The sequence below is a fragment of the Hyla sarda genome, chromosome 1, assembly GCF_029499605.1.
Source record: "Hyla sarda isolate aHylSar1 chromosome 1, aHylSar1.hap1, whole genome shotgun sequence".
Lineage (NCBI taxonomy): Eukaryota > Metazoa > Chordata > Amphibia > Anura > Hylidae > Hyla > Hyla sarda.
In genome coordinates this window covers 229,650,070-229,665,904 of record NC_079189.1, presented here as the reverse complement: position 1 = coordinate 229,665,904, position 15,835 = coordinate 229,650,070, and the positions used below count along the sequence as shown (strand labels likewise).

At 44.2% G+C, this 15,835-nt stretch overlaps 1 protein-coding gene across 12 annotated transcripts in view; it reads right to left on the bottom strand.

Annotated features, from left to right (window-relative positions):
* Nucleotides 1-15,835, bottom strand: part of SEC31A (SEC31 homolog A, COPII coat complex component) — a 96,804-nt gene that overhangs the window by 22,651 nt on the left and 58,318 nt on the right. For 7 of the 12 annotated variants that reach the window (XM_056568900.1, XM_056568899.1, XM_056568898.1 and 4 more), the window contains exons 11-18: nt 15,535-15,768; nt 15,136-15,210; nt 14,056-14,094; nt 10,737-10,814; nt 10,362-10,437; nt 8,455-8,633; nt 7,832-7,958; nt 6,057-6,202 (exon numbers count right to left, since the gene is read on the bottom strand). In XM_056568900.1, the coding sequence (XP_056424875.1) occupies nt 6,057-6,202; nt 7,832-7,958; nt 8,455-8,633; nt 10,362-10,437; nt 10,737-10,814; nt 14,056-14,094; nt 15,136-15,210; nt 15,535-15,768 (954 nt within the window). The remainder of the gene's footprint in view (nt 1-6,056; nt 6,203-7,831; nt 7,959-8,454; nt 8,634-10,361; nt 10,438-10,736; nt 10,815-14,055; nt 14,095-15,135; nt 15,211-15,534; nt 15,769-15,835) is intronic. The other 5 variants (XM_056568904.1, XM_056568908.1, XM_056568909.1 and 2 more) reach the window with 3 other exon arrangements.

The window sequence follows — 15,835 nt, the reverse complement described above, 5'->3', positions numbered from 1 at the left end:
AAAAGAGGGCGGGTGCTGTGTCCCCCAATGGATCCTTCGAGAAAGAGATTTTAAGGTAAGTACAAAAATCTCCTTTTCTCTATCAGCTCCATTGGGGGACACAGACCATGGGACATACCAAAGCAGTTCCTAGGGTGGGCACAGTAAAAACTGTCAGGCGGAAGGCTGGACCACAGCCGCCTGCAACACTTTGCATCCCAGACTAGCATCAGCGGATGCAAAGGTATGAACCTGGTGGAACTTTGTGAAGGTGTGAAAAGACAACAAAGTGGCCGCAGCATTGTTGCGGAGAGCCCAGGATGCTCCGACAGAATGAGTGGAATGAGTCGAAACCCTGAAGGGTGGAGCCTTCCCCTTGCAGCGGTAGGCTTCTGAGATAGCAGATCGGATACACCGAGAAAAGGTGGCCTTAAAAGCAGGTTGTCCTTTACGGCGACCTTCCGTAAGAACAAAAAAAAGGAGTCACTCTGCCAAAAGGAAGAAGTGACTGAGAGATAGGTCCGAACAGCCCTCACCACATTCAGTTTGTGGAGCAAACGTTCCTTGGGATGAGATGGAGCCGGACAAAAGGACGGAAGGACTATGTCCTCATTAATATGGAAAGCAGAAACAACCTTTGTAAGAAAGACAGAACCGGACGAAAGACAACTTTGTCCTGGCGTATGATCAGGAAGGGAGAACAGCAGGAGAGAGCAGCCAGCTCTGAAACTCTCCTAATAGAGGTAATAACGATAAGGAATGCCACCTTCCAGGAAAGAGAGAAGAAAGAAGAAAAGGGAGGGCAGCGCCTCGTATAATCCTGCGACTGTATGGGAAAGGGGTGAGCAGCTTTCTAGGAGACTCTCACCTGATATGTGCAGGTAACAGTCACGTAACCCCTGGTAACGGGGTGGTCTTTAGGGAATAGCAGGCCGATGGAGTTTAGACTGGAGACTCTGGCAGGAGGTCCGGTGAAATAATGTGCAGAAAGGGGAAAAAAAAGACTCCAAGCAAGGGCGCTAATCCTTAGAATTTGTGGTAGGTGAATCAGCAAATAAAAGTATAGAAATTAATTTAAATAGAGCTAAATAATAAAAAATAAAAGGTAAATAAAATAAAATATAAAAAATTATATATTAAAATAAAATAAATGGATGACTCAATGGATATAGCAGAACTTATACTTTATTTTCATAAAAGAGGTCTGCATGTACATCCATGGGCAAGACGCGTTTCGGGTAGAACATTACCCTTTCTCAATTGCAGATATGGGTAATGTTCTACCCGAAACGCGTCTTGCCCATGGATGTACATGCAGACCTCTTTTTATGAAAATAAAGTATAAGTTCTGCTATATCCATTGAGTCAACCATTTCTTTTAATACATCATTTTTTATATTTTATTTACTTTTATTTTTTATTATTTATCTCTATTTAAATTCATCCCTATACTTTTATTTGCTCATTCACCTACCGCAAATTCTAAGGATTAGCGCCCTTGCTTGGAATCGTTTTTCTGTTTCTGCACCTTCCAGCAAAGGAGGCGAAAACGAATGTCCCTGAGGGGTTCGAAGGGAGTACCCTGCAGGGCACAAAGAACTAAGTTCAAGTCCCAAGGCGGTGTAGGGGACCTGTAAGGAGGGACCGCGTGGGCCACTCCCTGAAGAAAAGTGGGGATCGGACGCTATAGGACGCTGAAAAAGAATGGGAAGGGCCAAAATATGACCCTTAAGAGAACTGAGAGAGCTAACTGTTGTTCCAGCCCTGACTGCAAAAAAGTAAGGAGTCGAGGGAGAGAGAACATAACAGGAGAAAAGGAGCGAGATTCACACCAACAAAAATAAGAACAAAAAGTAAGGTAGTAACTCTTCGCAGAGGAGGGCTTGCATGCCCTGAACAAAGTGCAAATCACCTCTGGAGAGAAACCCCAAGCCCTCAAAACCGCCGTCTCAACCACTACGACATCAAATGCAGCGACAGTAAATTGGGGTGGCAAAGAGGACCGCGAGAGAGAAGGTCCGAAAGAAGAGGAAGGCGCAACGGAACGTCGTCCAGAAGTCAGACCACGTCGGTGTTCCACGCCCTCCTGGGCCAGTCCGTAGCCATGAGAATGGCCGGAACGCCCTCTGCTTTGAGTTTCCTCAGGACCCTGGGAAGGAGGGGAAGAGGAGGGAAAAGATAAGGTAGGGCAAAGTCCGACCAAGGAATGACCACCAGGGCATCCGCGGCCAGAGCCAAGGGATCCCGGGTCTTCGCCACGAAGAGGGGGACCTTCTGGTTGTGGAGTGATGCGAATAGGTCCACGTCTGGAATGCCCCATTAGTTGCAGATCTCTGCAAACACTTCCGCATGAAGAGACCACTCGCCTGGGTCGGCGGAGGATCAGCTGAGAAAGTAAGCTTCTCAAATGTTTACTCCCGGAATGTGTATTGTTAAGATGGCCGCCACTTTCAGTTCCGCCCAGAGAAGAATCTTGGACACCTCAGCCATCGCGGCCAAGCTGAAAGTGCCACCCTGGCGATTGATATAGGCCACAGCAGTGGAGTTGTCCGACTGGACACGAACAGGACAGTCCCTCAGAAGGATCTCACAATGTCAGAGACAAAGATAGATTGCCATCATGAAGCCACCACAGAAGGGACTGGCGAGACCTCCTAGGCAGAATGATCCTGCGATCGAGGGACAATGGAGATCTGTCCCACCAGGATAGAAGAGCAAGTTGGATCGGACAGTAATGGAACTGGGTAAATGGAACAGCCTCCATGGCCGTCACCATCTGACCCAGAGCCTTCATGCAAAAGCGAATGGACACTGCAGCAGGGTTCAGAAGCATCTGAACTCCTGACAAGAGGACCAGCCGTTTGTCCGGTGGAAGCTGAATCCGGGCGGACGTGGTGTTGAACTGGAGTCCCAGAAAAATTTGAGACTGAGTGGGAGTTAGGTTGGACTTGTCCTGATTGACCATCCAAGCAAAACGAGACAAGGTTTGAAGGGTGAGACTGAGGCTCTCCCGATTCAGGGTTCTGGTTGGGGCCTTGATCAGGAGGTCATCCAGGTATGTAATCACTGAGATACCTCTTGACCCGTAAGAGGGCAATCACAGGAGCCAGGACCTTGATGAAGATTCTTGGAGCAGTGGTCAGACCGAAAGGAAGGGCAACAAACTGAAAATGGCCCCCCGGAGATACCGCTGATGTCCTGGAAAAATTGGAATGTGGAGATAGGCATCCCGAATGTCCACTGAGGAAAGAAAATCTCCTTGATCCATGGATGCCACGACCGAAAGGAGAGACTCCATGCGGAAATGGTGGAGAAGATATTGGTTGAGGTGCTTCAGATCTAGGATTGGGAACACAGAACCCCCTTTCTTGGGGACCACAAAGAGTTTGGAATAAAAACCCATAAAATGTTCTTCTGGAGGAACCAGGACAATAACTCCCTGAATGGGGAGGTACTGGAGAGCGCTCCCCGAAAGGCCCTCGCCAGAGAGGGGGACCGGGGAGCCCTGGAAAGAAAAAAGCGGTCCTTGGAAGGGAGGCAAATTCCATCAGGTATCCATTGGACACCACGTCCCTGACCCAGGAGTCCTGCAAGTGTGCGGACCAAGTGTCCCGGAAGAGAAGCAGACGACCACCCACCCGAGAAAAAAAAACGCGGGTGTGGGCGTCCCTTCAGGCAGAGGTAGGCTTGCGGTTGCCCGCTTTGGCCGAGAAACGACCAAAACAGTTATTCGATTTCCAGGAGGAACGGGTTTAGAAGGAGGGAGCCTTCTTGTCCCGCGAGGGCACCGGTCTGGACGTCGCACTGGAACCAAACACACGAAAGGAGGTCGACTTTCAATGAAAGGTAGTGCTGCGAGCTTTATTTTGGGGTAACAAGGAACTTTTACCACCTGTCGCCTCTGAGATAATCTCATCTAGGCGCTTGCCAAACAGATGAGAACCAGTAAAAGGAAGCTCCGTCAGAGACTTCTTAGAAGCGGCATCGGCGTTCCAGGCCTTGCGCCACATAGAACGTCGAAGGGCCACCAAGTTGCCTGTGGCAAAGGCCGCACAACGGGCTAATTGCATAGAAGCAGTACAGAGAGTCTCCAGTCCTGGATAGTTGAAGAGCTAAATCAGCCAATTCCTCTGCAAGGGATCCAGAAAGAATACCCTGGCGGAGTTGAGAAGCCCAGACAGAGAGCTTTTGACACCCAGGTGCCCAGGCCTGAGTAGAAATACCAGGAGGGTCGGGCGGTGCGGTGGTGCAGGCGGAACAAGTTGGTTCAGCGGAACCAGACATTTTTGTATTGCGGGCCTTGCAAGTGTAATAGATGACCAGGGCCCCAGTTAGCTGTCTAGAAAGAGGGACAGTTCTGGGTTCGGACATAGCAAATCAAAACAGCCTCACCCAGTGTGTGTCCCCAGTAAGGTAGCAGCTGTGAGGAGAATTCGGTCCGCAGCTGAGGAAAGAGAGAGGGGGGAATACTGGACCAATGAGAAGAGAGGGGCCAGCTTAACAAAAGGCGCCTCTCATTGGCCCTGGTAACACCTCTGCGCACGCACAGCGCTCATTGACTAGAATGTGTGGCCACACATTAAAGAAAGATATTCCCGCTGGCCACGGTTCGGCGGGGCTAATAGCAGACAGGAGTCGCGGTCGAGGAGAGAAATATGCTCGGCTATAATGGCACCCGATAGCTCTATATGAGGGAGCGTGGAAACTCCGCCGGCAGCCCGCAGGATGAGGAGAATGATGCTCCGGGCGCCTCTGCAAGCGACACGGCCGGAGCTAAAAGCTGGCGCTTGCAGTGTGGGGAGCTGCTAGCAGCGCGCGGGCGCCGAAATGAGAGTAAAATGACCGCTGAGGTGCCAGCGTTAGTTCACCTTGCAGCGGTAGCAGACGCTTAGGGGAGAAGGAAAGGGAATACAGTCCTACACCTCTGACTAAAGATCCCCAGAGCCCAGAAGTAGATAGGGGATGCCCAGTTTATATTTCTCAGCACTAATAAAGAGCAGTGTGCTTAAAACAGAGGGTCTCCAGAGGCTGAAATTCCCTAAAACGTGGAAGAATAAGGCAGGAAAATACTCACCTCAGTCAGAAGAACTTACCTAATGAAGTCTTCAGTCATCTTTTGTCACCTGCATTATGCCGGGCTGTAACAGCGAGATGAGAAGGGAGATAGGGGGACCCGGACCCGTGAGGTACAACCCCAGGCGCTGACCGTTGGCGAGAGGGGGTTGACAGTACATCCACGATGTCTGTGCCCCCACAATCGCAAATGGGGAAACAGTGAACGCTATGTTCCTGAGTCCCCACCTAAAACAGGAAAAGAAAAGGGAAATAAAAATCTAAAACGTCCCTAATCTGGAAAATAAAAAATGTTTGACCTGGTCTGCCTCCTACAGCACTAAACTAAAACTAATTAACTCAGGTGCCTGTAAGGCGGTTATACCCTGCTGGGAGGGGCCAACTTTTCTTGTTGCCATAGTGTCAAGCCTCCTAGTAACAGCAGCATATACCCATGGTCTGTATCCCCCAATGGAGCCGATAGAGAAATGGACATTATAATCAATGCCCATACAAGGAGGAAGCGGCACTGCACACGTCCAAGTCAGGAAAAGTGTTCTTTATTCACCCATCTGTTACAAGTATCTATGTTACGGCTTCACAATAGAGCCTTTGTAGGTCCTGGAGCTGAGTACCCCCGCTTGGATTATAAATCCTTAATTTGAAGTCCCAGCATGGATCCTAACTTATTTTTTGGTAGACAATAATCAATGCCAACATATCATAAAGGAGATATATAATGCTCAAAAATGTATCCCCTATGGGAGAGCTATTCAGCTAGCTTCACCTCTGCCATAGAGATATATGGAGGGGGCACGTTAGCCGACGCTTCGTGCGGGTGTTGTCACAATCCGTTCCTGAGGAGATCTTGGGCCCTATACAGGAGATCGCAGGGGGTCTAAAACTTATCCCCAATCCGCTTAGTTTTTGGGCAGGATACTTCTCCTTTAAACTATGAGGAACGTTAAAAAAAATGAAAAGCATAATCTCTAGAGAACTGTAGATAAAGATTTCTTAATATTCACCTGAAGAGAGAGAGAGCTGACTCCATCTTGGGCTTTGGTCCAGCAAGCCACCAGTTTCTCTACATTCCCTGCACAGATGTAGCACAGACAAGCTTGTGCCTGAAGAGACAAATCACGCTCCTTTTCAAGTCTGGAGCCCAAGAGGTCTGTAATCACAGGGTTTAATCATGATCAGTCTTCCTAAACTACTAATTATTTTTACTAAACAAACTTGCTGAAGTTGATATTACACATGATAACATGATCTCTATTGCAATTCCTAACATTACAGCAGGTAAACTAGTCACATCTTTATATAACACTAATTTAATGCAATTTCTCACCTTATCTGAAAAATGATAGACACTAGCCTCACTAATCTTACCCATAACTACAAAAAAAGATCTCATTTTTAATTATTTCTTGGCTATATTGGATCCAAGCAAATAGGTTGAACATTAAATGTACAATGGCAATGACATATATCCTTAAATAATGTGCCACAAGATCAAACTATAGTATCAATGACAATAGTAATTTATAGATACCGTATATACTCGAGTATAAGCCGACCCGAATATAAGCCGAGGCCCCTAATTTCACCCCAAAAACCCAGGAAAAGTTATTGACTCGACTATAAGCCTAGGGTGGGAAATACATCATCCCCCATGTCATCATCCAGACCCCCGTCATTAACACCCACATCATCATCACCCTGTCATCATCCCCCCTTCATCATTACCCTGTCATCATCCCACACACCCCCTTCATCATCACCGCCTGTCATCATCCCCCCCGTCATTATCCCCCCCCTTCATCATCACCCCTTCATCATCATCGCCTGTCATTCTCCCACACCCCCCCTCCATCACCACCGCCTGTCATCAGCCCACCCACCCCCCTTCATCATCACCGCTTGTCAATGTCTGATTTACAGTGGTCTTCAACCTGCGGACCTCCAGATGTTCCAAAACTACAACTCCCAGCATGCCCGGACAGCCATTGCCTGTCCGGGCATGCTGGGAGTTGTAGTTTTGAAACATCTGGAGGTCCGCAGGTTGAAGACCATTGCGGCCTTCGACATCATCCAGACCCCCCCCCCCCTCACCCCCTTTAGTTTTGTACTCACCTCCGCTCGGCGGGACGTTAGGGTGAGCTGGTCCGGGCCATCTGTGCTGCAGCGACCCTCCGGTGAGGAGGGATAGTCGTTCCGGGCTGTCCATCTTCACCGGGGAGGGGGGCCTCTTCTCCGCACTTCGGGCCCGGAATAGAGATGTTGCCTTGACGACGACACGCGTTGCTCATGAACGTCCCTGTGCATTGTCGTCAAGGCAACGTCACTATTCTGGGGCCGGGCCCGAAGCGCGGAAAAGAGGCCTCCCCGGTAAAGATGGACAGCCCGGAATGACTATACCTCCCCACCAGACGGTCCCTGCAGCACAGATGGCCCGGACCAGCTCACCCTAACGTCCCGCCGAGCGGAGGTGAGTACAAAACTAAAGGGGGTGAGGGGGGGGTCTGGATGATGTCGAAGGCTGCAGTGGTCTTCAACCTGGGGACCTCCAGATGTTTCAAAACTACAACTCCGGGCTTGCTGGGAGTTGTAGTTTTGAGACATCTGGAGGTCCGCAGGTTGAAGACCACTGAGGGCGGAGAGTTCACTCGAGTATAAGCCGAGGGGGGTGTTTTCAGCACGAAAAACTCGGCTCATACTCGAGTATATACGGTATTGCAAACAGAAAGGTTTAACTTAAAAATAATACAAATGGAAGAAAAAAAAAAAAACACATTCCTACCACATAAAGAAGCAAATTCTTCAGGCCTTGCATAGGTCAGTACTGCAGCGAGTGCCTCTCTCCAATTTTTAAGATCGCATGATTCAACAATATCACTCCAGTTCTTGGTAACAACAGCCGTGATCAACTATATTAAAACACAAAAAGCAGCCATCAGTGTCTAAACTGAAAAAATCTAAGCCTTACAAGAGCATAAATATATGCAGTATATTGACATCTGAACGGCAGGTAGAGGAAGGAACCTATTTGTTATCTGCGCTAATTCACTTGAGGTAAGTTTATTATCTGGCATAGTCTTATCAGAAAGTTGCCAAGTGAGTTTGCCGTATTTATAGACAGGACACCATTGCGGTAAATGACTGGCTGAGCAAGCAGTTCCTGCTTCGGGCTTGTCTCAGTAGCAGGAAACATAGAAAACAGGAGCTCCAGCAGGACCTGCAAGGGGATTGGCGGTTGGCAAGTACAGCCCTAGCAATATAATGAGTGGGCTACCAGGCCTACAAACTGCTTTGTTCCCTACTGTTTGAATTTTGAACAGCATGTATAGCCAAAATACAAGGTAATGCATTATTTAATGTCATTTACACAAATATACACAGAACAAAAAGGAGAAATGCACATACCCTTGTTATTTTGCTTTGTGATTTAGCAAAGTATTTTGTTTGTGTTCTGGCCAATAGATCAGGTCCTCCAGCAATGGCAAGAATGATTGCATCAGCCATACGATTATCATGCAAACAAAGATCAACTGCACTTTCAAAGTTACCCGTCAGCAAAGCTTGGGTGATAAGTCCATCAACATCTAGAACCATAAAGTAAATGTATCAGTAAGGATAAGAACTGATGCAATATTAAAATGCTTTTTAGTACATAGCTTTGAAAAGGTCAGCCTGACTAAAGACAAACTAGAAAACATTCAATTCAGATATACACTGCCATACACAAATGGCTATGAAAGGTAGTGTAATGACTAGGATGTCTACCAAGACATACAGGACGGAATACGTCACCTCAGGTGGCTTTGCAAAAATGCTTATAGTTCCAGGCTTTTTCCTGCCTGTTCAGATCAACTTGTAATACCAAGAACATGCCCATTGGATGCTGTGCATTGCCAAGTTTATGCTTATCACATTTATAAATATAGTCAACTTTGCTAGATACTAAATTAGTGAGCAGACAGGAATTGAGTGCACTCAGTTTAAAACAATTAATGTGCTAACAAATGTACATGCAAACAGAAGCCAAGAGAACTTCAAATTTGAGGAATAGAGGTCATCATGTTTTCAGGTTTTCCTTAGTATTGCAGCAGTGATAGGTCTACGGTCTCAGTAGTAAAGAAAACCTATCACACTGAAAACACAGCCAATCTGCAGGCAGCATGGTAAACAGCAGTAGAAGCTGAGCAGATATTTATATTTTCATCTAAACCTCTGCTCCTTCTGGGCCAAGTGAGTGGTCCTACATAATGAATGACTGCTATATGTATAAATATACATGCACATAGAGCTAAAGGTAGATAGACAATCTGGATAAGGATGACTTGGCGGGGTTCCTCTTTTTCCATAAAAATTCGACTTATGGCTTGCGGCGCATCACCCGAGGACACAGTGATGGTGAGAACAATGTGTCATTTATTAAGTATACAAGAACACGTTTCAAAGGACTCTTCCTTCTTCCTAAGGTCCGTGTACAAGGACCTGAGGAAGGAGGAAGAGTCCTTTGAAACGCCTTGTCCACAAAACTGTTTTGTACACTCACTGTGTCCTCGTTTGATGCGCTGCAAGCCATAAGTCAAATTTATATGGAAAAAGGGGAACCCCGTCAAGTCATCCTTATCCAGATTGTCTACCCATATCCCGCACTGTTATGACAACGGCATCGACAGCCGGCTGCCTCCCAACATCTGTATATTCAAAAGCGCTTCACAGTGTTGTGCCTGATAGCGCAACACTCCAAGGTTAGCAGATTCATCCTTCTGCTGTATTTATGGTTATCCACCAAAAATCATTGCACTATATAGCGCCGTCTCTGTTCCCTTGTTCTTTCTTATTCACATTACACAGAACGCTGTCACAGTCAGTAGGACTACTCACCTGAGTGCTTATCTCAGAATGGGAAGTTGTACTGAATATTTTCCCATAAACTTATGTATTAAGCTGCTCAGGCCCCTACTCTTTAAAATGATCCCTGCAGTTTTGACTACATTTTCAATGTGACAGGCTTCCTTTAGGAACTGTAAAAAGGTGTATAAAAGGTACATTTAACACTTGTTGGGGAAAACCACGTCTCAACAACTGAATTTTGTGCCGTTGCACATAGATTCAGTTAAAGCAGCAGCCATGAAACACCAGTGTTTCTGGTTTATAGTCTGTTACTCATACGTTGTCACTCTGGTGACATGAATCCAAACATGAATGTATACACTAACACAAAAGATATCCTAAAATCCCCAAAACATTGTCAGGACTTAAATAGCTTTCTGAAAATAAGTGTCAGTATAAGTCATGCACTGTATTGGTAATGAATTTACCTCCGCTCACTGATATATTAAATGTTTCACCTGACGGGATGGAGACACCACCTTCTCCTTTCTCTTGGTTTACACTCTAGGAAACAGTAAGAAAAACATAAAATTCAGGGTCCGCACTGAACATGAGATGACATGGAAGGTATAGTAACACAGTTCTGGACGATGTTCTCAGCAACTAAAGAGCAAAGCAGTTACACAAATTTTAGTAAAATTATTAGTAGAAACAATTTCAACAACACGCAACCCCAGAGAGATGTTTCAATAAGTATTTGATTGTTAAGTATCTTGCAAGCAGGGCAGCTGGGACAATACAGTGATGAACAGCACGGAGACCACAGGACAGGGCACAATAGCATTAAAGAAGGTAAAAAGTACCTCCCCCAAGATCAGTTCCTCTGCTGCTTCACTTTCGTCCTCATCATTCACTACAGCCTGGTCAGTTTCTTTGACAGTCTTATGAAAATATAGTAAGAAATGCAAAACAAAGGACGGAAGAATTAAAGACTAGAAGAAAAATCAAGTGGATAAGATAGAAATCACTGAGGAGATGAAGTTCATGGTGGGTCATGTGATCATGGAAACAAACAGGATTTCTAGGTCTGTGTAATAAAGTTTACTTATTGCCCAATGAAAAGATAGATTTTACATTTATATATTTTTAATGGTGATGCACAACATTAAAGTGTTGCACATATTCTCATTCAATAATTTGCAAAAATGTTTTATATAATGAAGATAACATTATAGAAATTCATAATATACCTTTATTAAAAGAATATATATTTTTGGTGAAAAAACGCTGTCTTTTCTCTGAAGCTATTGTCAGTTTGTCTTGGCTGGGACAAAATAAGGGGCTCTGCGCACCGAGGACAAGCGGGGGCTCTGCGCACCGAGGACAAGCGGGGGCTCTGCGCACCGAGGACAAGCGGGGGCTCTGCGCACCGAGGACAAGCGGGGGCTCTGCGCACCGAGGACAAGCGGGGGCTCTGCGCACCGAGGACAAGCGGGGGCTCTGCGCACCGAGGACAAGCGGGGGCTCTGCGCACCGAGGACAAGCTGGGCTCTGTACACTAAGGGGGAGATTTATCAAAACGCATCCAGAGGAAAAGTTGCCCATAGCAACCAATCAGATTGCCGTTTTCATTTTTAACAAGGCCTCTGAAAAATGAAAGAAGCAATCTGATTGGTTGCTATGGGCAACTTTTCCTCTGGACAGGTTTTGATAAATCTCCCCCTAAGGCTTTATGACATGCCCCCAACACACACAGCAGGCTGATTGACAAATCAGGAGCCTGCACAGAGTCCTGCTTGTCCCACCCCCACACTTCCTGTATTTTCTCTCTGCACAGAGAGATACACAGGTAATAGCTGCAGGAACAAGACAGCATTTGTTGACCCAAAAAAATACACATTTTCTAACTAATATATATATTACAAATATACATATGTCATTATCTACATTATATAAAAGTTTTTTTGCAAATGACAGGTACACTAAGTTTTATTTACATATGGGTGGAAACCCCATTTAAAAGGAAGAGGACTTAAAAATTAAAAACAAAATAACCCAACATGAACTGTTAAGGGCTTAAACTAATGGATGTGATTTCTCATTTGTAGAAAAGAAACAAAGTAATGGACAGTACAGAATGCAGAGACTAGAAAATGTACCCATCTTTACTAGACAGACACAAGAGTAAGTGCACTGTCCTATCTCAGTAGCTGAACTTAGTCTTAAACGTTGTTCACACTGGGAAGTATATCATTATGTTCTGTCCCTTTCCTTGATATCACAATAATAGTTGTACGGTACAAATGCCCTAAAAGCCATTGCTATCAGCAAGGACATTTACATTAGGTTTGCCTGATCGTCTCAAAAGAGAAAACTCACTCCAAATAATTGTAGTGACAGAAAATGTCTTGAGATTCTCAGAAGGATTTTTCAGAATGCTGTTCATCATTGGTTTAAAAAAAACTCTTTCAGTTTATTCAGACATCTTTCAACCTATATATTATAAACACCGGCTGGGGTGGACACCGGACAGTGGCATCCATCACTGAAAGACTATTATAGGAACCATTGTAGCCTGTGGATGATGGTTGCCACTGAGAGAGATTTACTGGATCAGACGCATATGCACTAGAATAGCAAACATTTTGAAAAATCATGAATGATATTGTTAGAGCAATAGCTCTTGTATAAGGATGGAATGCATACTTTGTATAACTTAGAGCCCTTTAACAACGAACAAATAAAGTTGAACAGGCAATCCGCCTAAACTGCTTGTTTGTCAGCTGATCACAATGTTTTGACCTGTCAGAAAATCCTCTGCTATAAATCCCACATCATGTATTAAGGGATGCACATCTGGCAAAAAATAAGGGGTGCATGAAAAATTCAGCGGAAAAAAAAGATTTTCAAGATTATTAAAAACTGAGAAAGCTGAATGAATTTTCTTATTAATTAATGCAATTTTATGCCATGACAATTTGGTGCCCAGTGAGGGCATATCTTAAACTACAGTGCTATAGTTTGTAATTCAGCATGCATGTAATAAATCCACTGGGAAGGCTAAAAAGGCATATCATGCTTCCAGAGATATGTTTATTAGCAATCAGCGCGAATAGTGAATGCTTTAGACAAGAGCCATTTTAATTCATGATAGCTTAAAGACTTCATTACATAATAAACAATGGCATTACTTGAGTAAATTATAGCCATTTAATTAGAAAAGGACAGATGGGGGGTCTTACTTGGTCCCCCATGCTTTGCACCTCAACACATGCAGTTCTCCACATACAGCAGAGCCCCCCACCCCCACATTCTTTTGTCCCTTGAGAGCGATATTCAACTTTAAGTGATTGATCAAAACCATATTAATCTTGAAATTGAATAGTAAGGAGGAATAGGAAATCATACTTCAAGGTGAAATTTAACACTAGCATTATACCATGCAAAAGTACACAGTTTAATGGTTGTGACATTTCTGCAGTAATGTCAATTGCCAGTGTGTATGATCTTAACTTGGGATGGCTACAACAAGCCACTAGTTGGGGACTAATACTGTGAAAGATTCCCTAGTGCAAAAAACAGAGGAACATTATTTTTACCTACTGCGGCAGTACCTTCATTTTAAGGGGTTCCTTTGGTTTGCCTCTTATCTATCTGGCATTACATACACACACACACCTGCTAGAGAGGTCATCAGTTATCAACTTTGGTAAGAAACCTCACTAATTAAGATTTAAAGGAGGTTATGAAACCTATTTTGTAATGGTTCAATAAATGAACAAATATTGGTAAAATTATGCTTTTCTCTGCTTCTGAAGCCAACTGATGTCTCTGTTGTCTCCTTTATCTTATGTACATCCTGTTCCTGCTGGACACTGTAGCCAGCAATTCAGCCAATTGGGCATAGTTATAGTCAAGAAGGTATAGTGAGAGGGAGATTAGGTCGGCTGCATTCCCAACTAGACAGTACAACAGAAAGTAAAGCTTATAAAAAAAAAAAAAAAACTGAGTTTGAGTTTAAAGCAGAAGAAAAACATAAAAGATGAAATTCAGCAGACTAGTTTCAGAAGTGTTTTCTGTAAAGGTTACAATTATATATTGACTGCCAGATGTAGAAGATTCCTGTTACACTCTGGTAAAAACTTTCCCACTTTGTAACTAAACCCACAATTTTACACTTACCTGATCTGTTCCATCAACCTGGCTTAAAACGGATGCAATCTGTAAGGAAAAAAAAAAAAAAAACCACTGTAAAAAAAAAAATTACTGTAAGTACTAAAATTTCTCTTTACCTAGGCATATTGGTTTCACCTGATACCTTCCCATAAAAGGAACATTAGGGCAAGCGCAGTTAAATTTTTTTGGCCACAATTATAGTCCATTATTCCAGGTGTTTTTAATTAGCAGGAGACTGCATAAGGGTTTCCTCCCAACATTCTCCCAGCCCTCTGGTAGGGAGTACATGGTAGGTGTGAACACTAGTGTGATGCTCTATGGCGGTCATTGTTTCTTTGATGCTTTGTTTGTGGGGTGGTGCGGCCCAGAGCCAGGGGCTTAGTTGGGCAGCAGTGGTGCTGCCTGGCCACTGGGCCCCCCCCCCCCCCTGTGGGCATGGTGTCTTGGAGGCAGTGGTCGCCGCCTGGCACTATGCCAGAGTTCTGTTAGGGACCCACTCTGACTAGGTGGCTTTGACGTGGCGAGTGGGCTTGTACTTTTTGAACAAAATGTATACTATCAACCTGTTAGTTTTTGAAATTATGCTGAGAAGCAAGTAGATAAAATACAAATGGTGGATGTGCGGCTATGTTTCTCTATTTATGTTGTACAATTATAGTCAATGATGCCACAAGAAAAATGCCTGGGCCAGACACTTAAAATTAACTAAGAAAATCAGCTTCAGAAAAAGTGGAAAAGGCTTCAGAACAAGCAAAAGAGGTTAATCCAAAAAAGTATATCAGTGACGTATTGTGTGACATTCATTTTTTTGTTTTTCGTTTTACAGTTACATACACAAAAAATGCATACAAATGGATACAAAAATGTATGCAACACTGAGCCAAATTGGTCTTATTTTGGTAAGTTTGTTTGTAGTATACCACAAACAGATGTGTAGTATAGATGTAAATGTTCCCTAAGCAGGTTACTTGTCATGATAGGATGCAAGCAGTCAGCAAAACAACTGGACAATAGTAGCCAGAGAGAAAAAAATTTAGAAAGAAAACAGGAAGTAGAAACGCAACTTTCATCCACAGCTGTTGTTACCTTTGCCCCAAGATCTTCCTTTCTGAATCCTAGAAGCTCAAGATACTTGCCCCGAGAATCCTCTTCAAAATTTACCTGAGAACACAAAGTTCAAGTGAAACTAAGAATTTTAAGCTTCATCAGCGACAGCACCCTACACATTCGCTCCACTGCACACTAAAAGGGCAAAATAATATACCATTGAATTGCTGAGGATTTTCAGTGCAGTACAATATATGTGGATGGGGGTTTAACAATCCCAAGCACAAAATACTTCTTAAAGTAAAAGCATGATGAGCATTAACTAATCCCCAGCCTGTCAATTCTGTTTCTGCAATGCATAGGGTAAAATGTGCTCTGAAGAATGAATGGAACATGGAAACCATAAAATACAATGACAAATGGAAATTATAAACTAACCTTTAGGAATGACCAGACATTTTTCTCAAAGTCATTCTTTGAATCGTCAATCTTTTTCTGGCAGTACTCCAGGAATGCACCTGTGCTGACCACATCTTGAAGTTTGTTAGAGCGCTTCAAGAACTCTTCCTCAGTGACCACTTGACTGACATAAATGTGAAACCGTTCAGTTTGTGGATGCTGTGGGGTTGGTTGAGACTTCTCAGCTCCAAATGTAACCAATTTTCCTCCAAACTAAACAAAAACAAAAAAAAACATGGAGGATTTGTTTTTTAAGGGACAAGTGTTGCTTTTTAGCAAT